Genomic DNA, 23,878 nt, shown 5'->3' with positions numbered 1-23,878 from the left:
GCAGAATTGAGTTGCGGCGCGTTTGTACGTAATTACGGCCGTATTACCCTGACTCGCGTGTTCATGCACGGACGTTCGCGACCTTCCCCACTTTTTTTATTCGTTTCTTTGCTTTTTCTCTCCACTGTTCTTTTCGTCTTTATTTCCCCTTCCCCCAGTGCAGGGTAACAAACCGGAATCTTATCTGGTTAACCTTCCTGCCTTTCCCATCCCGTTTATCTCTCTCGTGCTATACAGGGTGTCCGAGCTAACTTTAGCCAGTGTTTAAAAATATGCAAATGCCACGTAGCTGGACAGAACCAAGGTAATGTTTCCCGTCGCTTGAAGATACTCAGATTAAATATCTACTTCGTCGGAATACAAAAATAGTCTTAATTGATCAACTTCTCAAATATGATAATTAGATGAAAAGTATCAATGAGACAATTGTAGAGCAACATGAAAAAAAACATTTTGGAGGACTCTTAAGCTTCGCCTTGAAGAGTGGAACGTGATAGCATTCAAAGATCCCTGACTGCTTGTCCCTCTTCCCGGCAACTGGAGCGCATGTAACCGTAATGTTTGCCTGGAAACGCTTTCCGCGAACGCTGTGCACGAAGGCGAGCTTTGTGGGGGAACCACGGTCTCTTGCGTGGGCCGCGATCATTATGATGCGGCGAAGGTCCCCAAAACACCCATCGCGCCGGCGCGCGCGAAATGGCGGACGCCTCGGCCGGTCTGTGAACGCCGCGGCCGGTTTGTGTGTGTGAAGGGGTTTCTATGAGTTTTCGCGTAACATAATTATGTTTTCTCGTATAGTCAAATTACAATCCGAGAGCTATCATGTCTGTAGGTTGTGTGCAAGTCGCAGTTTACGATTTTTCTGCTCATTTTAGCTTGAGAAATTCAATCAGTTCAGTCAATTCCTTGCATCACATGGAAGCCCTGGGTACGATTTTTTTTTCTTTTTTTGCCGATGCGATGTTTGACGCCGGATTTTCTGCGACGCGGGCGTCTTGATGCCATCGCAGTAAAACTCCCCCGATACAGCTTCCTGCTGCTCGATACGTGCTGCAAAAAATTGTTTTTTCGAGCGTGAAAGAATCCCGCGAATACACGCAACATTGCCGCGCGGCTGGCCGCTCGAGGCACGTTGCTTGTATTTGCGGGCTTCGTTCACGCTCGGAAAAACACTTTTATGTAGCACGTATTGAGCAGCAGAAAGCTGTATCGGAAGTTTTCGATGTCGCTTTACAATTTTCTCATTGACACTTCTCATCTGATTATAATATTTGAGAAGCTGAATAATTATTTAGGACTAATTACGCAATTAGGTGAAATGTAAAAAAACTAATCTGAGCATCTCCATGTGGCGGCAAACAACATTACCTTTGTTCTGTCCAGCAACGTGGCATCTGCATATTTTAAAACTCTTGCTAAAGCTAACTGGGACACCCTGTATAGTTACAAAACGCATCGAGCAACGAGCAGCTCATGATATTGGTGCTTATTCATTTCAATGCAATTTCGTGTCGCTCGGTTCCCACTGCGTCTCCATCAAAGATGGCTTGGCGACGCCCACGGAAAACGGTTTGCGGAGGCGAGCGCGCACTTGTAATTGCACTCTGCGTGCCTAGGAAGGGAAAGCAGTGATAGCGTTATCGCTTTAGCTACGCGCCACTGTATCGCCGCATGTCAGCGTAAATTGCAGCGCACGTGACTGCAAAAGCCCTGTTCTTGGGGTTTGACTGACGGCCGTCTACCGTGACATTACGGCATACGACATCGCGAATGCAAGTGTAGCGCGGTCAGCCGCCGAGATCTCGGGCTTGCGCCGCGTTTCCGGCGCCCTTGCGTGTTACGCAGGCTATCCTCCACTGTTGGGCAAGCCCCGCTCGAACGAATTCTAGAGCACCGCCGACTCAACTTCTCTTGTTCGCCTTCTCTCAACCGCCCACTTATGTGGGGCTGCGCTAAGCCTGACGCGCGCTTCCGCGTGTGCAGCTTCTAACGTGCCGCCGAGCAGCTGTTCTCGCGCGTCGTGACACGCGCGCACCAAGCACGTCGTGCCTACTTGCCTTTTGACTTGCGGCGGTTCTTACGCGTCCCCTATTGATTGCTTGACCGGCGAAGAGTTTTACGCACGCCGCACCTGAGCCTTAGTCACTGAGCTTATGCAGCGCAGGATGGAACCGAGTGTTCGTGACAGGACGCACTCGCCCGGAATGAAAGGAAGTCCCACGTTCGAGTGGTGTTAAACGAGCAACGCTAGAAAGCTGCAGCTTTTTAAGACTGCAGCTCTTTCTCTTCCCGACTCGCTGCACGGAACTGAGTGCGAGCCATAAACAGGATGGTTGTCGTCGTCCGCCGTCTGTAGATTCGTGATCTCGAACGGCACAGGAAAGAGCTCTTCGTGACTGCGCGCGCGTGACCCTGCTTACTTGCTGCTGTTGCAGCGCGTTGTGACGTGTCTGCGAATAATAAGTGCGTTTTGAATGGCTCGATGACAAGCGAGCTAAACCTGTAAATAGTCCTGCGTAAACTGAATGAATGAACGTGAACAGGACAGGTTAAATGACTACACAGACAGCGGCAAGAGAGTCATCGTTGCTTGCCTATAGTTGCACGTTCACTGATCTTCACGCGAATGATGGTGTTACTTTCGATGAAAATGGGCTTTACTTGGAGGAGCTCCCATTAATTAATGTGAAGTACCAGGTCAGGTATGACATATATCGCCATGAAACGTTCGCGTGACACCAGTAGCCAAGTTTTCGCAAAGTGCACGCGCATCAGCTCTCAAGAATGAATACTTATGTCTTCCAACACTTCGGCACCGTCACCAAGGCCTCAGGGCGAACGTCGTGCAAATAGTTAGCGAGCAGGTACGTTCATTTTTACCTATCTATAGAGAGAAGTTCACGGATCACTTCCACGTCGAGTCCAATTTCAGCTGGAATAGCAAGCTGCTCTCATACAGACAGAATTTGCGTCATCAACAGCCAGTGTGCACTGCAGCTGTAGGCCAGCGTTGTTGTTGTTTTTGTTTATTTGCTTTTGCTCCTCGCACTCACACGTGCTCGGCACAATTGTCTATGTTTCCTTGTAGCCGCGGCCTCTGTGGATCCACGCCACGTGTATAACTTGGCAAAGCGGCGCTCAGCTTTGTGCATTATTTACTTTCTCCGCGCATTTTACTAACACGTTTACTAGCATTTTTACCAACGACTGCGCCCACACATGCAGCGCGCAAGTGTGGGCGCAGTCGGAACTCCTCCCCAATTCCCATGCAAGAGAAGCGGCAGCGTAAATGCCGTCGCTTGCCGTATTTTGCTCATGTGAGCTTAACTAACTAATCGCTACGAAAAAAAAAAACATTACCGCGATTAACGCTTTAATCGATCGGTCCGACAGTTAATCGATCAAATAATCGCCCAGCCTTAGATGAAGGTATAGCATCTTTTCTCCTTTAGATGTTCGAAATTTCCTCACTATCGTTGCAAAGTCAGGCAGGGGTGTGTACAGTCGCTGCTTAGTCATTTAGTATGCGAAAACACTGCAGTTGTTTTGTTCACGACAGATAGATGCTCGTCCGACGACCGGCCATGCGCGTGGCCAAACCACGGTTGTGTGGGCTTTAGCACAGCGACTTTATATCTGACTCACAGTGTTGAGATACGCGCTTGGTGCGATTCATAACTGATAAATCAGGAAATAAAGGGCCATGTGCGGTTGATTTAAATGTGTAGCGTTCGCGTAACTTAGCCTGTTAGGCAAGATCAACTGGACACTATCCGTCATGGTTGAGACAACGTACCCTTACTCAAACCCCCACCACCACCCGCATCTATCTACCTCAGCGTGTACCGTGCGTTCCCATTTCCTCGATATAAATGCCCTTTGTACAGCGTGGGAACAAGAAAAGGCGCCCGAACAGAATCTGTGGGGCAAATTTGTAGTGTGTGGGGCGCAATAAATCAACATTGTACTGCGGGGCGCGCTGTAGAACGATTTACGAGAGGGTGAACTTAATTTGAACAGAATCGTTAAAAGCAGGGAAATAAAGATAATGAGCTATACTTGCTCTCCTCTACGAGCCGATGTGGGCGTTGAAAATAGCTTTTCGAAATCGGAATTGTTGGATCGATCGCAGTAATCATAGCGGGATTCCCTCTATAGTAGACACTGCTAGGGAAAGACGAGTGAGAAGCGCGCGTCGGAGGAACGAACGTGCAAAGGGCGCGATTCACGTGAGGTGATTTGTTGACTATAGACTTCGCCGTTCAGTGGCTCTGGGAAGTCGCGTTGTAGGCTGGAATTGTCCACGCGGATGGCGAAATTTGTGCGCCTTCTGAATATGTGGGCTGAAATTTGAGACAACGCTCAGTGGCGCGAGAAGCATGTGCTATACCTGCAAAAGGAACCGGTACTCCTTTGAAATGACTGCGCAAATGTGTTGGCCACCCTCTCGGCAGCAGGTATACATACGGGTGCAACGGACGGCGCGCGCGAGTGTGCTTGTGCGTATAGTAAAGACGTGTAACGCGTTGCGCGCACATCTGCCCGCCGCGTGTGTACGACGCAAGCGGCGCAGGCGGGCACGCGCGCCCGCTGCGGACGCCCAGATGGTCGCGGTACGTCAAATAACTGCGGCGCACCTGCCGCTGTTGTGCGCGCATTGCCACGGCGCCCAGTAACCTTGTCGAGTGCGTCGCGATAACCGCTGTGTCCGTTCGTTTCATCGCGCCAACCCCGCCTAGTCTCCTCTCTTCTCGTCTCATTCATACCAGCGCCACACGGGGTCTCAACGCTGAGGTAAATTCGCTAGAATTATCCTAGATACGCTATGACGTTAGTCTGCTGATCTGTGTTTTAAAAACGTGAAGGTAATTTCTTTCGAAATTTTCATGGGGAACTGTGGCTGATTGTGTGTGGTTTTTTTCGCAGATTCATATTGCAGGTCTATTCAGTGATAATTTGTTATCCACTTTTCTTTGTAGAGACCGCATTAGTTTCTGCCGACGAGTTCATGTTGAAAACATTGGGCTGTAGGCGCGGGAATATCCAATGTCGTCGGTGGCGCCATCTTGACGCAATGGAATCGCATTACTGTTTTTTTCTGTCTTCAAACCTTTGACATTGCTCGCTGGCGGTATGCTTCACGTCGTACATCCTCGGTGCTTCTTCGTTCACAGCTCAACGTGTTGTCGTCTGTGTGTGAACTGAGCATGTGATTGTAAAATGTTTATTATTATTATTATTATTATTATTATTATTATTATTATTATTATTATTATTATTATTATTATTATTATTATTATTTACAATGTCCTCTGTCTGGAAAGCTGTTTAGGAGCACATTTATGTATTGGTAACTGGTTGCAATCCTCGTGCCGGTAGTTGTGCTTCGTTTTTGTGTGTGCACACTGTGCATAATTTAAAATGTTGACTTCTTAAGTTCTTGGTCTGGCCGTCTGGACTGTATAGCTTCGTGAACAGTTGTGGAACGCTATGCAATAGCTGCTGCTCAAACCAAATACTTTGCCTCCACAGAACGTGGTTCTCCTTACGGACTCAAAGGCCGCGTTGCAACAACTCTACCGTGGCCTAGCGTCCATCAAGTTCCCGCGCGTATCAGTAGCCCTCGTGAAAGAACTCGGCAACAAATGAGTCACAGTAAAGGATTAGGAGGAGGAAAAACATTTATTTTTTTTTTAAATGAAAGGACAAGCAAAAGTTTCAGTTGATTCCCTCCCACATTGGCATTGCTGACAACGAAAAAGCTGATGCTCTTGCATACGCAGCAACGCTCCATCATCCTCCCAAAGTGAATGACCTAAAGGATCATCAAGTTTTAAAAATCTTACATTTAAAATCACTTTGGGTCACTTTGGGTTCCACCATATATGTCATGCGTAAGCAAGACATTTTGTCGAGAGGAAGCCGCCTCACTTCTGTATCGAATAAGGACAGGATCTGCTACTACACATTATGGTTATTTAAGACGGGACGTATCTGTTCTCCGAACTGCACGACATGCGACCAGACGGGAGACATTGAACACTTTTTGTGGTTGTGCCCAAAATTCCAAGAGGAAAGGGACGCTCTCCTTGAAAATCTGCAATAAAAGTACCTTCCGCATGCGTGCCTTCAACACCTTGTGTTCCCCGAAGAACCAGTTATAGCCCGCAAAGAAACTTCACGTCTCTTATACCATTCTTAAGAGAGGATGGTCCCTTTCCCCAGTGTAGGGTAGCCAACCGGGCTCATTCCTGGTTAACCTCCCTGCCTTTCATTTATCATTTGGTATCGCTCCAGCAGGACAATCGCCCACTGTCAGGACTAAAAGCTTTAGGTCAGTGCTCCCAAAGAACATCCGCGCTGAAGGCCTTACTCGCGTTATTAAGGTTCCTGCGGTCTACGGGGCTTAACGATAGACTTTAAAGGGACACTAAAGGTTACCATAAAGTCAAGTTAAAGTGATAAAGCAATGCTCTGCAACGTCTAAGGCGTCAATATAATCGCGAACAGAGCTTTAGTAACTGAGAAATTGAGGTAAATGCATGACACGATTTGAGACCCCCCAGCGACATTCCGGTACTAGCCCGATGACGAAGGCACTCCTCATAATTTATGTCACTAGTACTCAACTACTCGTATTAAAAAAAGATAATTTCATTAGATTATAAGACGGAAGAAAATGCTACTTGTCTACTGCTATTCGTTTCTAAGAAAAAAACATCTTGACGTTACCCTTGGGTAGTATGGGCGAGCGAAAGGTTTCGTTCTCGCTCGACTCTGCGCGCTCGACATTGCGCCGCGCGCGCTTTGGAGTTTCAGTTGTTTCTTTATCGCGTCGTGCTGCGGTGGTCCTGCTGGCTCGCGAAACTTGCATTTGGAACATGTGATGTCGTGGGACGCGCGAACGGTCCGCGGAACTTGGCCAAGGGCAGTTGCAGCGACGAAACCAACGTTACTTATCACTGTGTGCCAACGAGTGAACCTCTCCGTTCGAAGTGGTTAAGTGCCGTACCTCTGCCACAGCACGTTGGCAAAGAGCCGAAAAATCGCTTAGTGTGCTGGCTGCAATTTCGTCCAGAGGATTACGAGTTCAACGCCGACTTACTGAAGTCGCGTGGAGTGCCTTTCAAAGCAGGCCGCCGTCGTAGTAGTACGCAACGACGCCGGCAGTGCGAGCTCTCAGCAGCAGGTCACCTTCATCAGTGCTTAAATCGCTGAACTCGAGCCCAGCATCGCGAGCCAATGTGTCGTTGTCAGGGTCTTCCATTGCAAGGAGCGTCGAAGTTGGCGTCATAAAATAAAGAACCAGCTTATCGTCGCGCGCTTTCCATTCCGCTAGCCACTATAGTTACGCTTTCGCGCTGCTGTCGGCTCTGTCTTGGCTCTGTTTCTGGCCGCGCGTTTGCGTTTTATGCAGAAAAGCCGTAGCGCCGTCTGCGGGAGCCGTTTTACACAGCGACGGCGCAACGTCACTATGAGACCATGACGTCAACACTCCTCGATCGGAGGGCGGGTGATTTGAACTGCGCTAGAGGTACGCGGACGCTTCAGAACGCATTTTTCTCTTAAAAATAAGCCTCTTCTTCGCACGAAACAAGTGTTTCGATGTTTCTGGGATGGTATTTCAAGTCCACATTGACTTAATATTAACCTTTAGTGTCCCTTTAAGAACGCCGCCCCTTACCGCTCTGTAGTGTACGCGGTTTGTTCTTGCTCGTCTCTCTTTCTCCCTATCTCCCCCTTCCACTCTTTCTCTTTTTTATCCCCCTTAGCCCTTCCGCCCGTGCAGGGTAGCCAACCAGTACTACCCCTGGTTAACCTCCCTGCCTTTCTATGTATCATTTTCTCTCTTTCTCTCTCTTTTTTTGCTCTCCTCTCTCTCTGGTCTGATGGACATGTGGCGAAACACCACAGTGATTCTATAAGAGACGCTCGGGCGAAGCAGTTGCCGGTCTTGATCGCCAGGCTAAACCCGCTTGCTGCTGGAACTCACCAGCACCACCACCACCATCTCTCAGTTTAGGATGGTTCTTGCTTGGAAAGCTCTGTTTAGGAGAAATTTCGTAACGTCCTAACACTTTGTAACACGTGTATGGCCCACATGCTATGTCCTCTACTGATACTGGCATTATTCGAATTAAATAAAATAAAGCGAAATGTCGTTCCCATTAAAATCGTCTACCCAACGAGACACCACATAAAACACGATAATTCAACTTACGCGGTCAATGGGAAAACGTGCAGCTGTCCCCTAGCGTTTGAGCAGTTTTTGAGAAGCCAAACTCTTTTGTGGTAATAGTATTCAATGCCACATGGCGCAATTTATTGACAACAGCTTCCCTTTTATACAGCACGGGCAAGAGCGCAGTGGCTTCCAAACGGACGTTTGAGCAGCTCGTCCGATCGTCCTCCTGTCCTTTGGGTCACTTTAACTGCTGCAGCGGCCATACTTGGTGGCGCCACCTGTCGGCTAGTGGCGGAAATCGCTTTGCGCTGGCACGGCCGGTCAGCGCGCGCGCCGAGACGCGCTCTTGCGCTCCTGCGCTCCAGACCGGCCGTGGTTCTGGCGCAACGGTGCTCTAGGGTTTTTTTTTTCTTCTGATTTTTCAGAGATCATTTCCCAGTTCCTACAGGCTTTAGCCTGTAGTCTCACACTCGTGTAACCGGCTCTGCGCGTCAAACGTAGATCGGTATGCCAGTAAATTAGAAAATTACAAGAAACACAAAAAGAACTTGTAAGAAAAACGCTTTCAAATGGTCCTATTCCACAAAAGAGTAGTACTCAGTGCACCACCTCCATGCTCGACTGCTGTATTAAGATGTCCCTTTGGAGTCTCAATTTTGACATCATTGGCCTTGAACACTCTTTGCATACGCAAGGTCATATAAAGATCTAGATGCGGACACCCTCACATGCCTTGAATTTTTGCCGTGATACATGTTGCCGTTCTGTACTAAGCCTTAGTGTAACCATCGAAGTACGTTGTCCATGGTGCTTAATAAGAGTGTTTACTTGCTCATTTGGGAGACGGAGAGAGAGAGACTTTCCAATTCCAGCATTTCTAGTTTTGACAGTTCGTAGTGCATTTTGTACATTACATGATTGTAACCTTTATCACTCTTTTTTTTAGCGTTCGCCAGATTAACTTTTTTTCATCTATCAATCTGCAGTCGTCTTCATGTACGCGCAACTTCATGGCACTCCAGATATTTAACGGTGCCGCGCAGCTGCCTTTATGGATAAGAAATGATGTAGATCTCGTGTTTAGAAAAGTGTCAGTAAAAGGTGGCCTCACTGACACGTGGCCAGCATGCAAATAAAGTTCTAACGAACCCACGTTTGTGCTTTCATCATTTGGCTACTATTATATACTTTAACTACGAGAACGGCATAACTAGTTTTCAGGGGTGCTTGGAAGCCGCAGAATTAGTATAAACATGCGTAAACGTTCCAGAGTTCCAGAGTTCCAGAAAGTTCCAGAGTTCGTACACCTCCTTGAAATCCTTGAAAACCCGTGAATTTGGTAAAAGATTCAAAGGCCCTTAAAACTCCTTAAAAATAAATGTGCTGCTTGAATTCTTTGAACATCCTTGAAAAGTGGGGTTGGGGGCCACTTTTGCACATTCAACGTAGTGAACTCTCCATAGGGGCTATGCCATGGATCCTGCCTATTGAGAAACAATCCCATATTATTTTCTTTTAGGAATGTTACTAAACGATTGCAATGTGGCTATACGTAGTCAGATCAAGCGACCATGCCGTGTCACCATTTTGTTGTTTTGGTACTCCGTTAACACAGCAGCCTTCATGGCTCCATTTTCGTGTCCTAGGCTCTGCAAGGCAAGTTTCAGCCATTTGTCATTAACACAAGTATCTTTGGCTTAAGTCGGACACTACTAACCGCCATGTTAGAAGACAATTTACATCATTGCAATGGGAAAGTAAACTTAGAAAATAGACCTTAAGATCTCGAAGCCTGTGTCTAACTTAACATCTGCTTAGCTTCAAAAAATTGCAGCTATTCATTATTTTTTGAGTGCATGTGTACGAATAAGGTTTGTTTCTCCCTCCTTGATATTGGCCTTCGGCATTCTTCAAATTCTTGAATTGTCCTTCAGCTTTTGGTCGAACATTATGTACGAACTATGCGTATGTTCATTACGCGAAAAATTCTGCTTCCAGATGTCATAAACTCGTTGGCCATCACTTTCATGCCTTGTTCAGTGATGATGCAATCCTATTCATGAGGCCGCGACAAAGCAACATTTATAAGGTGCATTTTGTATGGAAACGACGTTATGCCTCCTGACAAGAACATGGCATTCGGTGCTCAGGGGCGATGCTTCGACCTTGTCTCCATAGGCAAAGCTCACGTGTGCGTTGCACGCGTGCCTCTCTCTCTCTCTCTCTCTCTCTATATATATATATATATATATATATATATATATATATATATATATATATATATATATTCGACAGTCTAGACGTTGTAGCTGAGAGCGGCGCCTTTTCTGCGTACACTTTTGCCCGATAGAGAAGCTTTCTATACGTGGTGCCCCCCTCGTATCGTCCTTATCTACTGTACAGTGACGCCCAGGCTGTCCAGCTGCTCAGTTTGAGGCACAAAACTAAATCCGCAGTTAACGGACCCTTCCCTTCGCACAACCGCGCTTGCACGACAGGAAGTGCACCAGAACGCGCTGACTGCCTTGTTTTCATCTTTTTTTCTTGTTCTTTTTCTTGTCTTCACTCGGTAACAAATGTGCCGTTTCCGGAAACTTGGACATACCAAAGCGCGCAGCAGTGCTCTTCCTGGCTGTTTTATTACCGAACGCCGCGGTGGTGTCGCCTTTCGACGTGCCGTATGGCTCTACGGCACAGGCTGCGCCCCTGGCTACTCAATCAGAAGCCATCTGCCGCCAGTTTTTCAAGTAAACGTCTATGGTAAAGCACAGTTTACGAAGACACAAGCAAAAAGCGCAACAACCGTAAATTAATGCTAGCCTTCTCTCTCTCTCCCTCTCTTTTCTCCAGTTTTTCCGCTAGCTTCCCACGAGACGCTTGTCGACTCACTATGCTCTGTAACACCAGCAGTCACGTCAATATGCCGCACTTTGTAGGGCCGTTCTGCCCTGCCCACGAGGCCATGTCTAAAGGTTTACCGCAGGCACTAATGATAATTCATTTGCAGCCATGATACCGAATAGGCTTCGAGAAAAAAACAAAAACTTTATTTTCGGCTGGAGAAGCTGGAACGCTGTGGCCTCCGAAGAGCTTGTCTGAGGAGGCACGCCTTCGTTCTGTGGGCACGACGATGCAGCCTGAAGGTTTTCTGCACACGACTCGACTTTCAGCACATCATTTTCGGCGAGCGCCTTTCTTGCGCAGGACCCTTCGGTACACTCATTCTGCTCCACGTACATTCGGTATGCCGACATTAAACTGCCTTAGTTTGTGATGGTGCCTGCTGGCAATTTCTTAGAGAACCTTTGGAGTTTAGTCGATTATCTACTTGGGATTAATATGCTCCAAAACATTAGTCGATTAAGATTACTTAAGCCAAATGAACCATTTGTGTCTTAATGTTTTGTATAGCAAAATCTTATTTGCGACTGGTTCCCGTGTTTAAATCAGCACTCCGCGTGCAATTATTATTCCAATTATCTGGCAGCATATAACGAGAAAAACTGCGAGCGTGAAGTCCTAGCAAAACACACACATTATAAGGTCATTTTTTTAGTAAACGCCATGTTGTTCACATTACTGGCCCCTGGTGCCGCCTGTGGCTCGGCGTGGCATTCACGAACTCCTATTCATTCCGCATTGGAATGGCCGACAGCCCTACTTGCGGCACCTGCGACTGCGAGGAGACGATTCAGCACCTCCTTTGTGACTGTCCCAGCTACAAAGTGCCAAGGACTGTGCTCGTAACCGCGCTTGAAAAACTGGACAATCGCCCCTTTACAGAGGAGAAGGCTCTAGGACACTGGTCCAGACGGGCTTCGGCACTCAAGGCCTTAAGGGCTTTGCTGAAGTATTTAAGGACATGCGAATGGTGCGATCGCCTTTGAGTGTTGTATCGCGTAGTATCGCGGTACTGCGTGAATTTCCTTAATTTTTTTTCTCCTCTTCTTCTTCTTTCTCCTTTTATTCCCTTTACCCCTTTCCCCAGCACAGGGTAGCCAGCGGGTACTTACACTGTCTAACCTCCCTGTCTTTCCTCCTCTTTGTCTCTCTCTCTCTCTTACGGGAGACCATTCCTGATGAGCGAATTCTTTGCGCAATACAGTGTAGTTCTAGTCCTTTTTGCATATCGTGCGCGCCGATTGCCACAGCTAGCCTATTAGTCCTCTGTACTACGGCTATTCATCTGGTTTAAAAAATTTTATCGAGCCTTAGTAACAAACACAACGCGCACTTAGCAGTAAGTGTCTAGCTTTTCAAGGCTATTTGGAAGATAGGTCTTTCTTCGTGCTTACACCGAGAATGGAATTACAGCCCACCATCTAACCAGTAAGGGTGTAACACTCCTCAGTAACACTCCGCAAGGAGGAGTGTTAAGGCCCACGCTCTTCGACGTAGCACTGTTAGGCCGTGTTGGATCATTGCCAAAGGCGGTCCAGATATCCGTCTATGCAGATGATATCTGCATCTGGGCGTCCGGCGTGACACGTACGCAGATGCGAGCGAGACTGCAGAAGGCGGTCACACAAACGTCTTACCTGCATATGAAAGGCCTGGAAGTATCCTCATAAAAGTGCCGATTAGTCGAATTTACACGCAAAACAATGACTCTGTGTGTTATACGCATAAATAGACATGTAGTTGCTTACGAAACAAAGCACCGTTTCCTAGGAGTCTTCGTCGATCGTGATTTGTCTTGGACGCCAGATATTTCATATATGAAGAAGAGGTTGACTGCAATAGCCCATGTATTCAAATTCGTCGGCGGGATCTCTTTGGGCGCATCTGTGCAATCGTTGCTGCAGCTATACCATGCATTACTTATAACTTCCTAAGATACAGTCTGCCCGTGCTGGCAAGCACAAGTAAAACGAACGTTCGCGCACTGGACGAAAAAAAAAAAAAACGAAATACGCCCTGGAACCCACGAACGAGTTGTCGCGGACACACGAGAAATTTACCATCGGGCAGTTGAAAAAGGACATGACATCGTATTTCAAAGGTTGCCAAGTCATGTAGTACTATCCTTGGAAGCGAGCAAGCAGACGCAGCCGCTCGATCTTCACATAACAGTGACGATTGCGTCACTACGCCGATGTCTAGAACAGACGCAGCGGGAAAGCTCCGTGCGCTTGCTCGCAAGCTTACGTTGGCCCAGTGGAATTCGGCATACTCTAACAACCAGCGCCTTTGTTCCCTGGATCCTGATCTGAAGCTCCGCCTTCCACATGGCTTACCACGGCGGGAGGTAACTCTCATTTGTCGTCTGTGGCTTGGAGTAGGTTTTACTAATGCGTACTCCCACCTCATCGGAATGGCGACAAGTCCAGATTGTGAAGTTTCCGGGTGCAAACAGACGATAGCGCACCTTCTGTGTGATTGCCATCGTCTCAATGCACGAAGAAACGTCCTCAACACCACGCTCGACAATACTGAACTGCCATCAAGCCAGAAATCTTGGACCCTGATCCTAGACGACGTTGGCTTGGACTGCTTTATAAGCGCTAGTACGCTTTTTAAATAAAACGGGACTCATTGAAAAACTGTAGAGTGTGCGAACTGCTGCTTTCCTTTTCTTTTTTAATCTTCTCATGGTTTCTTATCTTTTCTGCCCCTTGCCCCATCCCCCTGTGCAGAGTAGCCAACCAGACACTTAATCTGGTTAACCACTCTGTCTTTCACCTCTTGTTTTCTATTCTCCGCCACTGCAACCACCTAATACCGTGCAAGAACTTCGTGCGCTTAGCCGTCGGGCACACATAGTGTCCCGAATGCGAAATGGCTCACACAAAAGGAATTTACCCGCGGCACTGGGTCAGTGGCTGGTTGAGCAGCGGGTTCGAGTCCCCGCCGCAGTGGCCGCATTCCGATGGGGTTTGAATGCAAAAACGCGGTGTAGTTAGTTTTATGTGCACGTTAAAGAACGTTAACTGGTCAGTATCAGTCCGGAGCCCTCCGGTACGTCGTATCTCATACCCACAGTGTTGCTTTGGGATGTTAAGCCCCGTAATTTGAGCTGATCTGATTTGGATCGATTTCTGAGTGAGAGTAACCAGCGTTGTGATTCCACAGTACCGTCTGTTGTGCCATAAGGATGTGTGAATGTGTTGCAAACATTTATTGTAATCGGATGCTGCGACACAATTATACAACAATTGGAATTAACGGCTGATCATAATTGATCACCGTGGTATGCCTTACTATGCTGTTGAGACATCAACAAACTGTTCTGATTTTATTACAGTGACAAAAAAAAAAGAAAATAGAACGAGTACAGCAATGACGTTGCGCATAAAAATCAGAAACTGTGCGGACGCATTTTGTTCTGAGCTCTTTGTCGGACTCACTAAATAGCGCTTCCCCCCCCCCCGCCCCGTTCTTTTTGCTTTTTTTTCTTTATTGCATCTCTTGTAACTTGACAGATCAGTCGTGTTTTTCATGTTCTGAGTTGGCTCCCTATGTCTGTGTGTGCAGGTTTCGATCCCGTTATGTCGGTGGATCCCGGGGGCAAGCCGCACCTCGATATTGACGTATGGCTCCAGAACTTGGACTTGCCGCAATATTCGCTACTATTCTGCAAGTACACTGGCGTTGAGGCAAGTCTGATTTTTTGTTGCGTTTGTTTGTTTTTCCGTATGACCACCGCCAAAACGCATTCTTTCCCCTTCGAACGAGCTTTGTCAGCAGACGAAGAAAGGGAGGACCGTGGACAGTGCGCTTTAATTCAAATTCATTCATGGATACCTGCAGTTGCTATTCCGGAGCAATTAAAGAGCATCAGTCTCAACGAATCCATGACAGTAATAAAGTTCTGCTGGGATAGGTAAACATGATGAAATGCGTCGCTAGAATTAACGGGTACTCCAATCATAGACTTCTTTCTTTCTTTTTTTAATGCAAATTTGGAGTAGGCACAGTTTGTTTTCAGCGTACGGGAAAAGCGAAATTGTTTTTAAATGGCACCATGCCGTCACACGAACATTGTTCACGTATACCACAGAGGTTTATAGGATATATTCAGTCGCTACCCTGTTCTCATTTTCTTTTTTTTCTGCTGCTTTACTTTATTTATTTATTTATTTCCACTGAGGGCGGGTTGCCGGCGGCAATGACATTCAGTTGGTTCATTGAAAAACCCCTTGTCCGGAGTAAATAAGCCACGTCCTTAGCAGTGCTATGGTACAGACGATCTGAGAAACCTAAATTTGTCGTTTTACACTAGATATCAGAGGCCGAACTCACAAAGCTTTCCCTTCGTAAGCACTCTTTTGCCACTGGCTGGCCTCCTTCGCTAATGTTTCTGTCTGATGCCCGGCATGAGGAATGGCTGGAATATGGCATGGTATGGTAAAACTTCATTCTGGTCCTTAGCACGCAGCAGGCCGCTCCCACGTCGGTACAGAAAGGCCGAGCCTCTCTGCTGCGTCGCGGGCCCGATACAGCAGCCCATAGCTGTGCTTCAAGATCGGGGCTGCTTAGGGCAGCCTCCCATTTGGACGACGTGACGCCGTCGCGTAACTGAAATATGTTCTAACTACTACTATGCGTACTATGCGGAACGCTACTATGCGTGAGAGTTTTATGTGAATACGGACCCAGAAATTTAGGAGACTAAGTGTGGGAAGCGAGTCACGGAAGAAATTAGTGCGGTTGACAAGCTTAAGTACTTATCCCGAGTCACTGCCCACCCGTCGGAAATATCGCCAGTCCCCAGTATTCTCACAAAATATTATTTTGGTAATGTAACCCGAGGAATCGTTCGCCTCCCAAACCCCGAAACAACCTAAATCTACTCACCTTCAGCTGTCTGCGTTTTTCTTTTTCGTCTTCTTTTTTCTCCAGCCCTATTTTCTATCATTCGCTATTTAACCCGCGTCCTTACCAGACTTGTGCACGTTACAGAAGAAAGTTACCAATTACAACTACAATTACAATTACTTTTTCAAATATGTAATTAATTACGGTTACTAATTACTGCCACACGAAAGTAATTGAGCAATTGCTAAACTGTAGCCGATTATTTCAACGTTACTTTCCTCCCTACATTTGTTAACCATTGCACAAATACAGTAAATACAACGAGCTGGCCTAGCTCTTCCAATGTGTCCTCTCCAGTCTTTGAAGCGCTGTTTAGCTTCACTAAGTATTCATTTTCAAAATGAAATTCGTTAATTTTCCCTCGTTTCCTTGTGGACACATCTTCAGCGACACTGCAAACTCGCTCAATATGCGCTTGAGAGAGAAGGGCTGTATATATAGTAACGTACGAACATCTTTCTCAAACGATTGCGGTTACTCAATGCCGCGATGCTCGGGTCTGGGCTCTCTGGTGTGAAGCACTTTATTGTTGCTGGGGCCAGTGGAAGGGGTCCGCGACAGGGCAAGTTAAAAACTTAAAAATCTTATTAGTTCATCTCCTGGCATTAACGGCCAAGGTAGCCATCGCTATCGAGCCATTTCAATTTCTCGGCCAATATCCGCGCCCTTCACTCATTAGCCATTCAGACTTAAATGACTAATTGTAACAGACGCCAGCAAACGTTCACGTTCCTTGAAGAAGTGTTCAAATCTGTAATGTAATTTAGCATAATGCTCTAGAAGTATTGTTCTTGTGTTACAATGACTAAAGTTTTAAGGTATATGCTTTAGTTGTATATGAGTCACGTAATATCAGATAAAAACATATGCGTTTATTTGCCAAAACTTCTTTCTGTATTAGAAAATTCATAGACTGCACTAAGCGAAGAAGAATTTAGCAGCAGCTCTTATCACATATGAAGGCCGCCTGTGGTCCCAGAGAAACTTATTAAATGAGAAAAGCTCAAAGGTCGGACCTCCGAGAGAAGTGTGCAAAACTGCAAGCCTGCCATGTTCGGCGTAGCTGCATCAGGACGCTGACCGTGGGAAGGAGGTAACCCGTGTACATGTTTTTATCCCTTTGGACTCGATAGCTCCAGCAAAATTTTTTTCAAAGCTGCGTCGCCTGTCAGAGCTTGTTTCGTCAAAAATGTTACTGGTTACATGTAATCGGTTACTGAAAAAAAGTAAGTGAATTACAGGGAGCGTCACCGAGTAAACAATGTAATCGTTAAATTACAAAATTACTAAAAACGTAATTTACGATAAGTAATTAATTACACGTAATTCGTTACGTACAAGTCTGGTTCCTACGACTGTCATTTTCCCATTTCATGACATGAGCCGAGTTATTGCTTGAAAACGATGGCTGTAGCGATTGACGGAAAATAAACACACGCCAGCCGTGGTGGTATAGTGGCCTCGACATTGCGCTGCTAAACCCGAGGTCGCGGGATCGAATCCCGGTCGCGGCGACCTCATTTCGACGGGGGCTAAATGCGAAAAGCCTGTGTACCGTGCCTTGATTGCACGTTAAAAGACCCCAGGTGGTCAGAATTAACCTGGAGTACGACGTGCCTCAAAATCAGATCGTGGTTAGGGCAAGTAAAACCCCAAATTGCGCTTTTGTGTGTGTGTGTGTGTGTGTGTGTGTGTGTGTGTGTGTGTGTGTGTGCGTGCGTGCGTGCGTGCGTGTGTGTGCGTGCGTGCGTGCGTGCGTGCGTGTGTGTGCGTGCGTGCGTGCGTGCGTGTGTGTGTGTGTGTGTGTGTGTGTGTGTGTGTGTGTGTGTGTGTGTGTGTGTGTGTGTGTGTGTGTGTGTGTGTGTGTGTGTGTGTGTGTGTGTCGATACCGCCCAAGTTGTTGGCTTCGCCGCACTACGACAATTTCTGTGGCGAAGCCACCTTTCGGTAACTGCTGGGTCAGTGTCACCCAATGGCATGAGCCAAGTTGCGCGTGTTGTGGGGGAGAGGGAGGCATGTGAGGGGGCGGCGGCATACGGGCACGCACAGATTTAGCCTTTAAATCATACTAAACAGGAGACCAGAAAATGTTTAAAACGCAAATTGATGTATAAATCCTACTATAAATGATATATCGGTGAGCGGGGTTAAATAAAAATGTCGACATATTCTCTCGTTTCCCTATGCTTTGCTGAAACGTCTTTGTGAATGCAAGGCGATGAAGGTTTCCCAGTGATTTTCAACTTTGATATTTAGCATGCATGCCAAAATGTCGAACCTGAATGCCGTGCAACGTTCGTCTCTGTTTTATGTGAACAATTCGGGATAAGTTATGAAAGCGGGATGCAAACAAAATAACCCCGCCGTTTTACTCATTTTTATGCTCTTGGTACGTAGCGGGTGCACATACTATATGTTGTAAGCGCCAAAGCTGCAGCATAGGTAAACTTGCAACAGCGCCCGCCGCGACATCTCAGTGACTATGACGACCTGTTGCTTAGCACGAGGTCGTCGGTTTTTCTGGCGACGGAGGTCGCATTCCGATGGAGGCAGACTGTAAAAGTTATCGTATAGCGTGCTTCGGCTCCACGTTAAATAAAACTAGTTGGTCAAAACTTATTCGGAGCACTCCGCTACGGCGTTTCTTATTACCCATTCTCGGGACTTTAATACCCCACAAATTAATCTCAAGCTTGCAACAGCACGCTTACGACACAAGACAGAACCGAAAGGAACACGTAACTCCCTTCGCTCACTGCTGTCTAGAGCGCTGGAAGGGTGCGCGTTCGCGACTCTCGGCGCCACCTACCGGAGGAAGCTTGATCGAATTACATTTTTTTAGTTTTTTTTTCTTCTTTTACCTCATTAGCACATTATTTGCTTTTGGTTCGGTTGCACCATCATCGCCATAATTTAATCTACGTTTAATTCGTCCTCGCGAGCCGCCAAAAGTGCGCCCTGTGTGGCAACGACGTGCAACTGCGGTTATACAACATAATTGCTATATGCGTTGCTCATTCGTTTACGTTGCCTTAACAGGAGATCCTGTGGATGTCCGAGAGGGATGTCAAGGACTTGGGAGTCAAAAATGGTGCGCACCGGGCCATTCTGGTCTCCTCCCTCATCGTGCTCAAGCGCAAGTACGACAAAGGTGAGCGTGGTGCCTGTCCGTGCTGCCTGCCTCTCTCAAAGCAGGTCTGCATGACCGCTTCTTTCGCTGGACAGTACGACTATACTCTGCATATGCATATGCTTGCTTTTCATAACAACGCTATGGCAAGGTGTTTGGTGTGAAAAAAACGTTATCTGTAACCAGCCGTACACAAGCCTAGTTGGTTGGTAACCAGACGTGCATGTTGTACACTGTGTGTTCTGGGACGACATGAATGACTACGTTCAGACGTTCAGCTTGTCTAAAGAGTGGGGAGCGGTGCGCCTTGAAATGCGTTTTCGCGTCTGACGTAGACCACTCGTTAGAAAAACTTGATGTGACCAGGCGTTACCATATATAAGCTTGACACGGCGCAACTCGTTTTTCTCGCTTCACGTTCGGCTTTCACTGATCTCCGTTGTCAATGTCTCCTTCCTATACGTCAAGTGAGCCTCGAAAGTCGCCAAACTGCAGAGCGATAGCATACCTTATGTCACGACTAATACAGTTTTTTTTTTTACTGCACAGATTTTTTTTTAAATAAAAAAGCTATATGAGCGTAGCAAACGTGATGTTTTTGCAGAAGAGTTCCTATGTGAGGCGGACATACTGTACATCTCATTACGCGAGTTTCAGTAGACTAATTACAAAAGTGAATTAATTTTGCTTTTTACTAGAACCTTGGGGGCCGTTGTTTTTAGGACATACATGAAGACAGTCGCAACTTAATGCATCCAGTGTTTATTTATTTATTATTATATTTTTTGAAAAACGCATTTAATTTTGATATCTTGAAGATCGCCCCAAGTTTGAATGATGGCATGTCGTGGCTAATACTGATACGGCACGTCGCGGCAGATGTTTGTCAGGAAAAAACGTGTACTATATATGAATTCTGGGGTTTTACGCACCAGAACCTCGATCTCATTATGAGGCACGCCGAGGCTCCGGATTGATTTCGACCACCCGGGGTTCATTAATGTGCACCCAACGCACGGGCGTTTTCCGCATTTCGCCCCCATCGATGTGCGGCCGCGGCGGTCGGGATTTGATCCCGGTGCTTGGCAGCACACCGCCACAGCCGCGACTGGCGGCCGCGTTCAAGCTCCGTCGCGCTTTTCGTCTCGGGAAATTTCCATCTGACACGGGGGCGGTCTTTTCCGCGCTTCCGGCGCGTTCGGTTTTGATATTGCCTAGATTGAGCGCTGAAATTTGGTGACGAATATCCCGAGTTAGGTGGGACTTTCAAGGTATTTAAAAGTGGGAGGGCAATAAAATTATGACTGCCTTCAAATTTTCTGTATAAGCTACTGCTCCCAAGGTTCTAATAAAGATTGGCGAATTTTTGTTAATTAGTATTCTGAAACTCGTGTTGTTAGCAGCAAAGTATGTCCGACTGGCTTAGGAATTCGCTGCAAAAACGCCATGTTCGCGACTTTCGTAGCATTTTGATTAAAAAAATGCCTATAAATGTGTATACCTAAAAAAATTAAAAAAAATAGAAACACCCTGTGTAACGGTAGCCTGCCACTGAGACGGCGCTCGTTCAGCGTAGATATTACTGCGAATGTAGGTGTTTATGCCGCACTCCACGCCAAAGCTGCCTTGTCGAGTCTCGTTCGTATTTATATGTCCGCAGCAAGAAATGTTTATCGGTCGTGTCGTCATCACGACGGTGACAAAATGAAATTAAAAAGTGAGTATTAAAAGAAAGGTAGCACCACCACCGCAGATCCATTTTTTTTAATTGATGCTACAACATTCTCTTTTCTGGCCATGGTATTTCCAGCAATAAATAAATGACATCTTCCAGGAACGTCACCAGAGGCACAAAGTATAATGGCAGTCGCAATGGCACACACAGGGTGCACCATTAGACACCTCTTTTCGCACTTCCGGGGAAAGTTCTTTTTGTTTTTGTTTGTTTCTCGAAAACCACAGCTTGCACTAAAAGGGTGGCAAGGATAAGCACCTCACCAAGATAGGCTACCAGTACTGCAGAAAGTCACTTTTATCACATCCGTCCCTTAGGTGCACATCTATTTGAGTGAAGTGAATCGTTGAAGAAACTATTGGTAAGAAGCTTATACGGCCCAACATACGCGCTTACCAGAAACTGTGCGCTCCGGTAAGAAAAAAAAAAAAGACGAAAGAACATATCGGACGGCAGATCACCACAAGTGAACAGCATGTATCGCGCAGTATGGGGAATGATGTCGAAGTTCTTGTATAGAGTGATCTAAAGGGAACACCCGTTCTAATTCGCGCCGCACTGCACGGTACAGCCCTAAATCAGTAACGAGGGCGAAGCGAAGCGAGAAGTGCAGGATAGCCGTAGCTGCCGCGGAAGAACTAGTGCAGTGGAGCGTCGGCCTGTGAAACCCTGCTTGCAGCATCTCGTGATAGTATAGTCAAGGCTTGAGAATTTTGTCGGCCTACTAACGTTTCTATGTCGATGTACACAGTTACCAATGTGCCATCACTGCGGCCTGCGGCATAACAGCTGTCTAGTAGCTGAAAGTTGCGCTGAAGGTTGCGCAGATGATCCCGTGTTGATTTATTTATCCCTTCGAGGCTTACAAAAAGCAAACACAAGTGACATGGCTAGTAAAGCCAATCAACTTCCCTCGAAAAGTCCGCAGCACCTAAAGCAGCAAGCAACATACAATGCAGGACAGCAGCAAAGACCTGAGTGAGAATAGCCTGGATATGTAGAGTACAGGGCCGTAACCAGGAATTATTTTCTGGAGAGGTATTGCGTGGACAGTGGTGGCCATTTTGAATATTCTTGATTTTGCGCGTGAATCAGGGAAATCGATGACGGGTAAACGTATAGTATCTGTTCTTTATATATATATATATATATATATATATATATATATATATATATATATATATATATATATATATATATATATATATATATATATATATATATATAGGGTGTCTCAGCTAACTTGGACCAATATTTTAAAGTCTAAAGAAATCGTACCGACGTACCGACTGCATAGTAGCCGTAGTCGTATGTACTTACGGCCAGTACCTTTTTCATCACTACGTGTTACTTAATTAATTACTTTTAATTAATTAACTTTTTAAATTATTGCTTGAATCGCAAACATATCCATTGCAATGTTATTGGACACCTTAAATAACCTCCGAATCAAGCATTTGTGTAGTGCTCAGCTTTCCCTCATTGGTTTTTCCGAGAAAAAACAAAAGCGCGCGAGGCATCCAAAATACGAAATAGATAGGCGCTCACGCGCCGCTACTCAAGCGCCCCCAAGCGAATAGCCACAGATACAGCGCTGACGCATTGATAAGCGTTGCGGAGCCTTGTACGATGCTGCGATTAGAGAATGCAGCCGCATATATTTCAATGGTTGCTTGTAGGCGCTTGAGTAGCAGCGTGCCAGTGCGCATCTATTTCGTATTTCGCGGGCTTTTGTTTTTTCTTGGAAGAAACAACCCGGGCCACTTCAGCAGAAAATAACTGCATGATTCGGAGGTTATTTCAGGTGCCCTACAATTTTGTAATTGATATGTTTGCGATTCAAGCAATAATTAAAAAGTTCAATAATTAAAAGTAATTAATTAAGTAATACTTCGTGATGAAAAAAATGCTGGCCGTAAGTACATACGACTACGGCTACTATGCAGTCGGTACGATTTCTCTAGAGCTCTTGGGTATTTTTAAGATCTTGGTCCAAGTTAACTGGGACACCCTGTATATATCGCAACGTTCTAATCTTATTAATCAGGGTAGCAGCATCTGAACTCAAAATCAGTTAGGACAATACACAGTTACACGCAGTTATGCTTAAACGGGGCATCACGCAGTTGAACGTAAACGACCGCACGAAACTCCTAAGTATAGGAAAGCTGATATCGCAGAAACTAGTCAGTATTTAAAAGATAATCCTTTATATTCTTTTTAAACCGATCGACATACGGAACACAGGATAAATTTTTCTTTCATCTAATATTGGTGTGGTTACTTTTAGCAAGCAAGGTATACCCGCGAAGTTCGGCTTTGAAGACGGTAAGGTTAGTATGTTGGGCGTTTGGTGACGAGGCTCGGAGTCACATGATATGCTTGGGCGGGTCAATGGCCGGCCTAGATCGCCAGGCTAAACCCGCCTCTCTATAGGTACCACCACCGCCACAACAGAAAGCTTTTTTTTTTTTTCGCGTGATGTAGTGTTCTCAAATCATCGAAAACCTACACGTCGCTGTCTAAAGCCTTCAACGTATAGCCCGTGTGAAACCGTCAGTCAGTGAGCTCCATCAATAGTGACGCACTCGGACACATTTTTTTTTTTTTTTACCCTTTAAACGCCGCAAAACGCCCTTACTTACAAGAAAAAATCATGGGGTTTTACGTGCCAAAACCACTTTCTGATTACGAGGCACGCCGTAGTGAGGGACTCCGGAAATTTCGACCACCTGGGGTTCTTTAACGTGCACCTAAATCTAAGTACACGAGTGTTTTCGCATTTCGCCCGCATCGAAATGCGGCCCCCGTGGCCGGGATTCGATCCCGCGACCTCGTGCTCAGCAGCCTAACACCATAGCCACTGAGCAACCACGGCGGAAAAGAAGCTTTTTCTATACCTGCGCGCCAGCTATGCGCTCCAAAGGTGTGGGAGATGTAATTGTTGTTTTGTAGTTTTTATTGGCGCAAGGGCCAGATATGACCAAAGAGCGCTGTGGGAGTTGTCCTA

The 23,878-nt window shown here is 46.3% G+C and overlaps 1 protein-coding gene across 5 annotated transcripts in view; it reads left to right on the top strand.

Moving 5' to 3' along the window:
• The window catches only part of LOC135902635 (breast cancer anti-estrogen resistance protein 3 homolog), a 252,610-nt gene that overhangs the window by 164,214 nt on the left and 64,518 nt on the right, over positions 1–23,878 (top strand). For 4 of the 5 annotated variants that reach the window (XM_065432828.2, XM_065432830.2, XM_070523630.1 and 1 more), the window contains exons 2-3: positions 14,660–14,781; positions 19,043–19,154. In XM_065432828.2, coding sequence (XP_065288900.1) covers positions 14,660–14,781; positions 19,043–19,154 — 234 coding nt within the window. Of the gene's footprint in view, positions 1–4,675; positions 4,795–14,659; positions 14,782–19,042; positions 19,155–23,878 lie in introns of those variants that run through there. The other variant, XM_065432831.2, reaches the window with a different exon arrangement.

This window comes from Dermacentor albipictus, chromosome 1 (assembly GCF_038994185.2).
Source record: "Dermacentor albipictus isolate Rhodes 1998 colony chromosome 1, USDA_Dalb.pri_finalv2, whole genome shotgun sequence".
In the NCBI taxonomy this organism is placed as follows: Eukaryota; Metazoa; Arthropoda; class Arachnida; order Ixodida; family Ixodidae; genus Dermacentor; species Dermacentor albipictus.
This window is presented reverse-complemented; position numbering and strand designations above follow the sequence as displayed.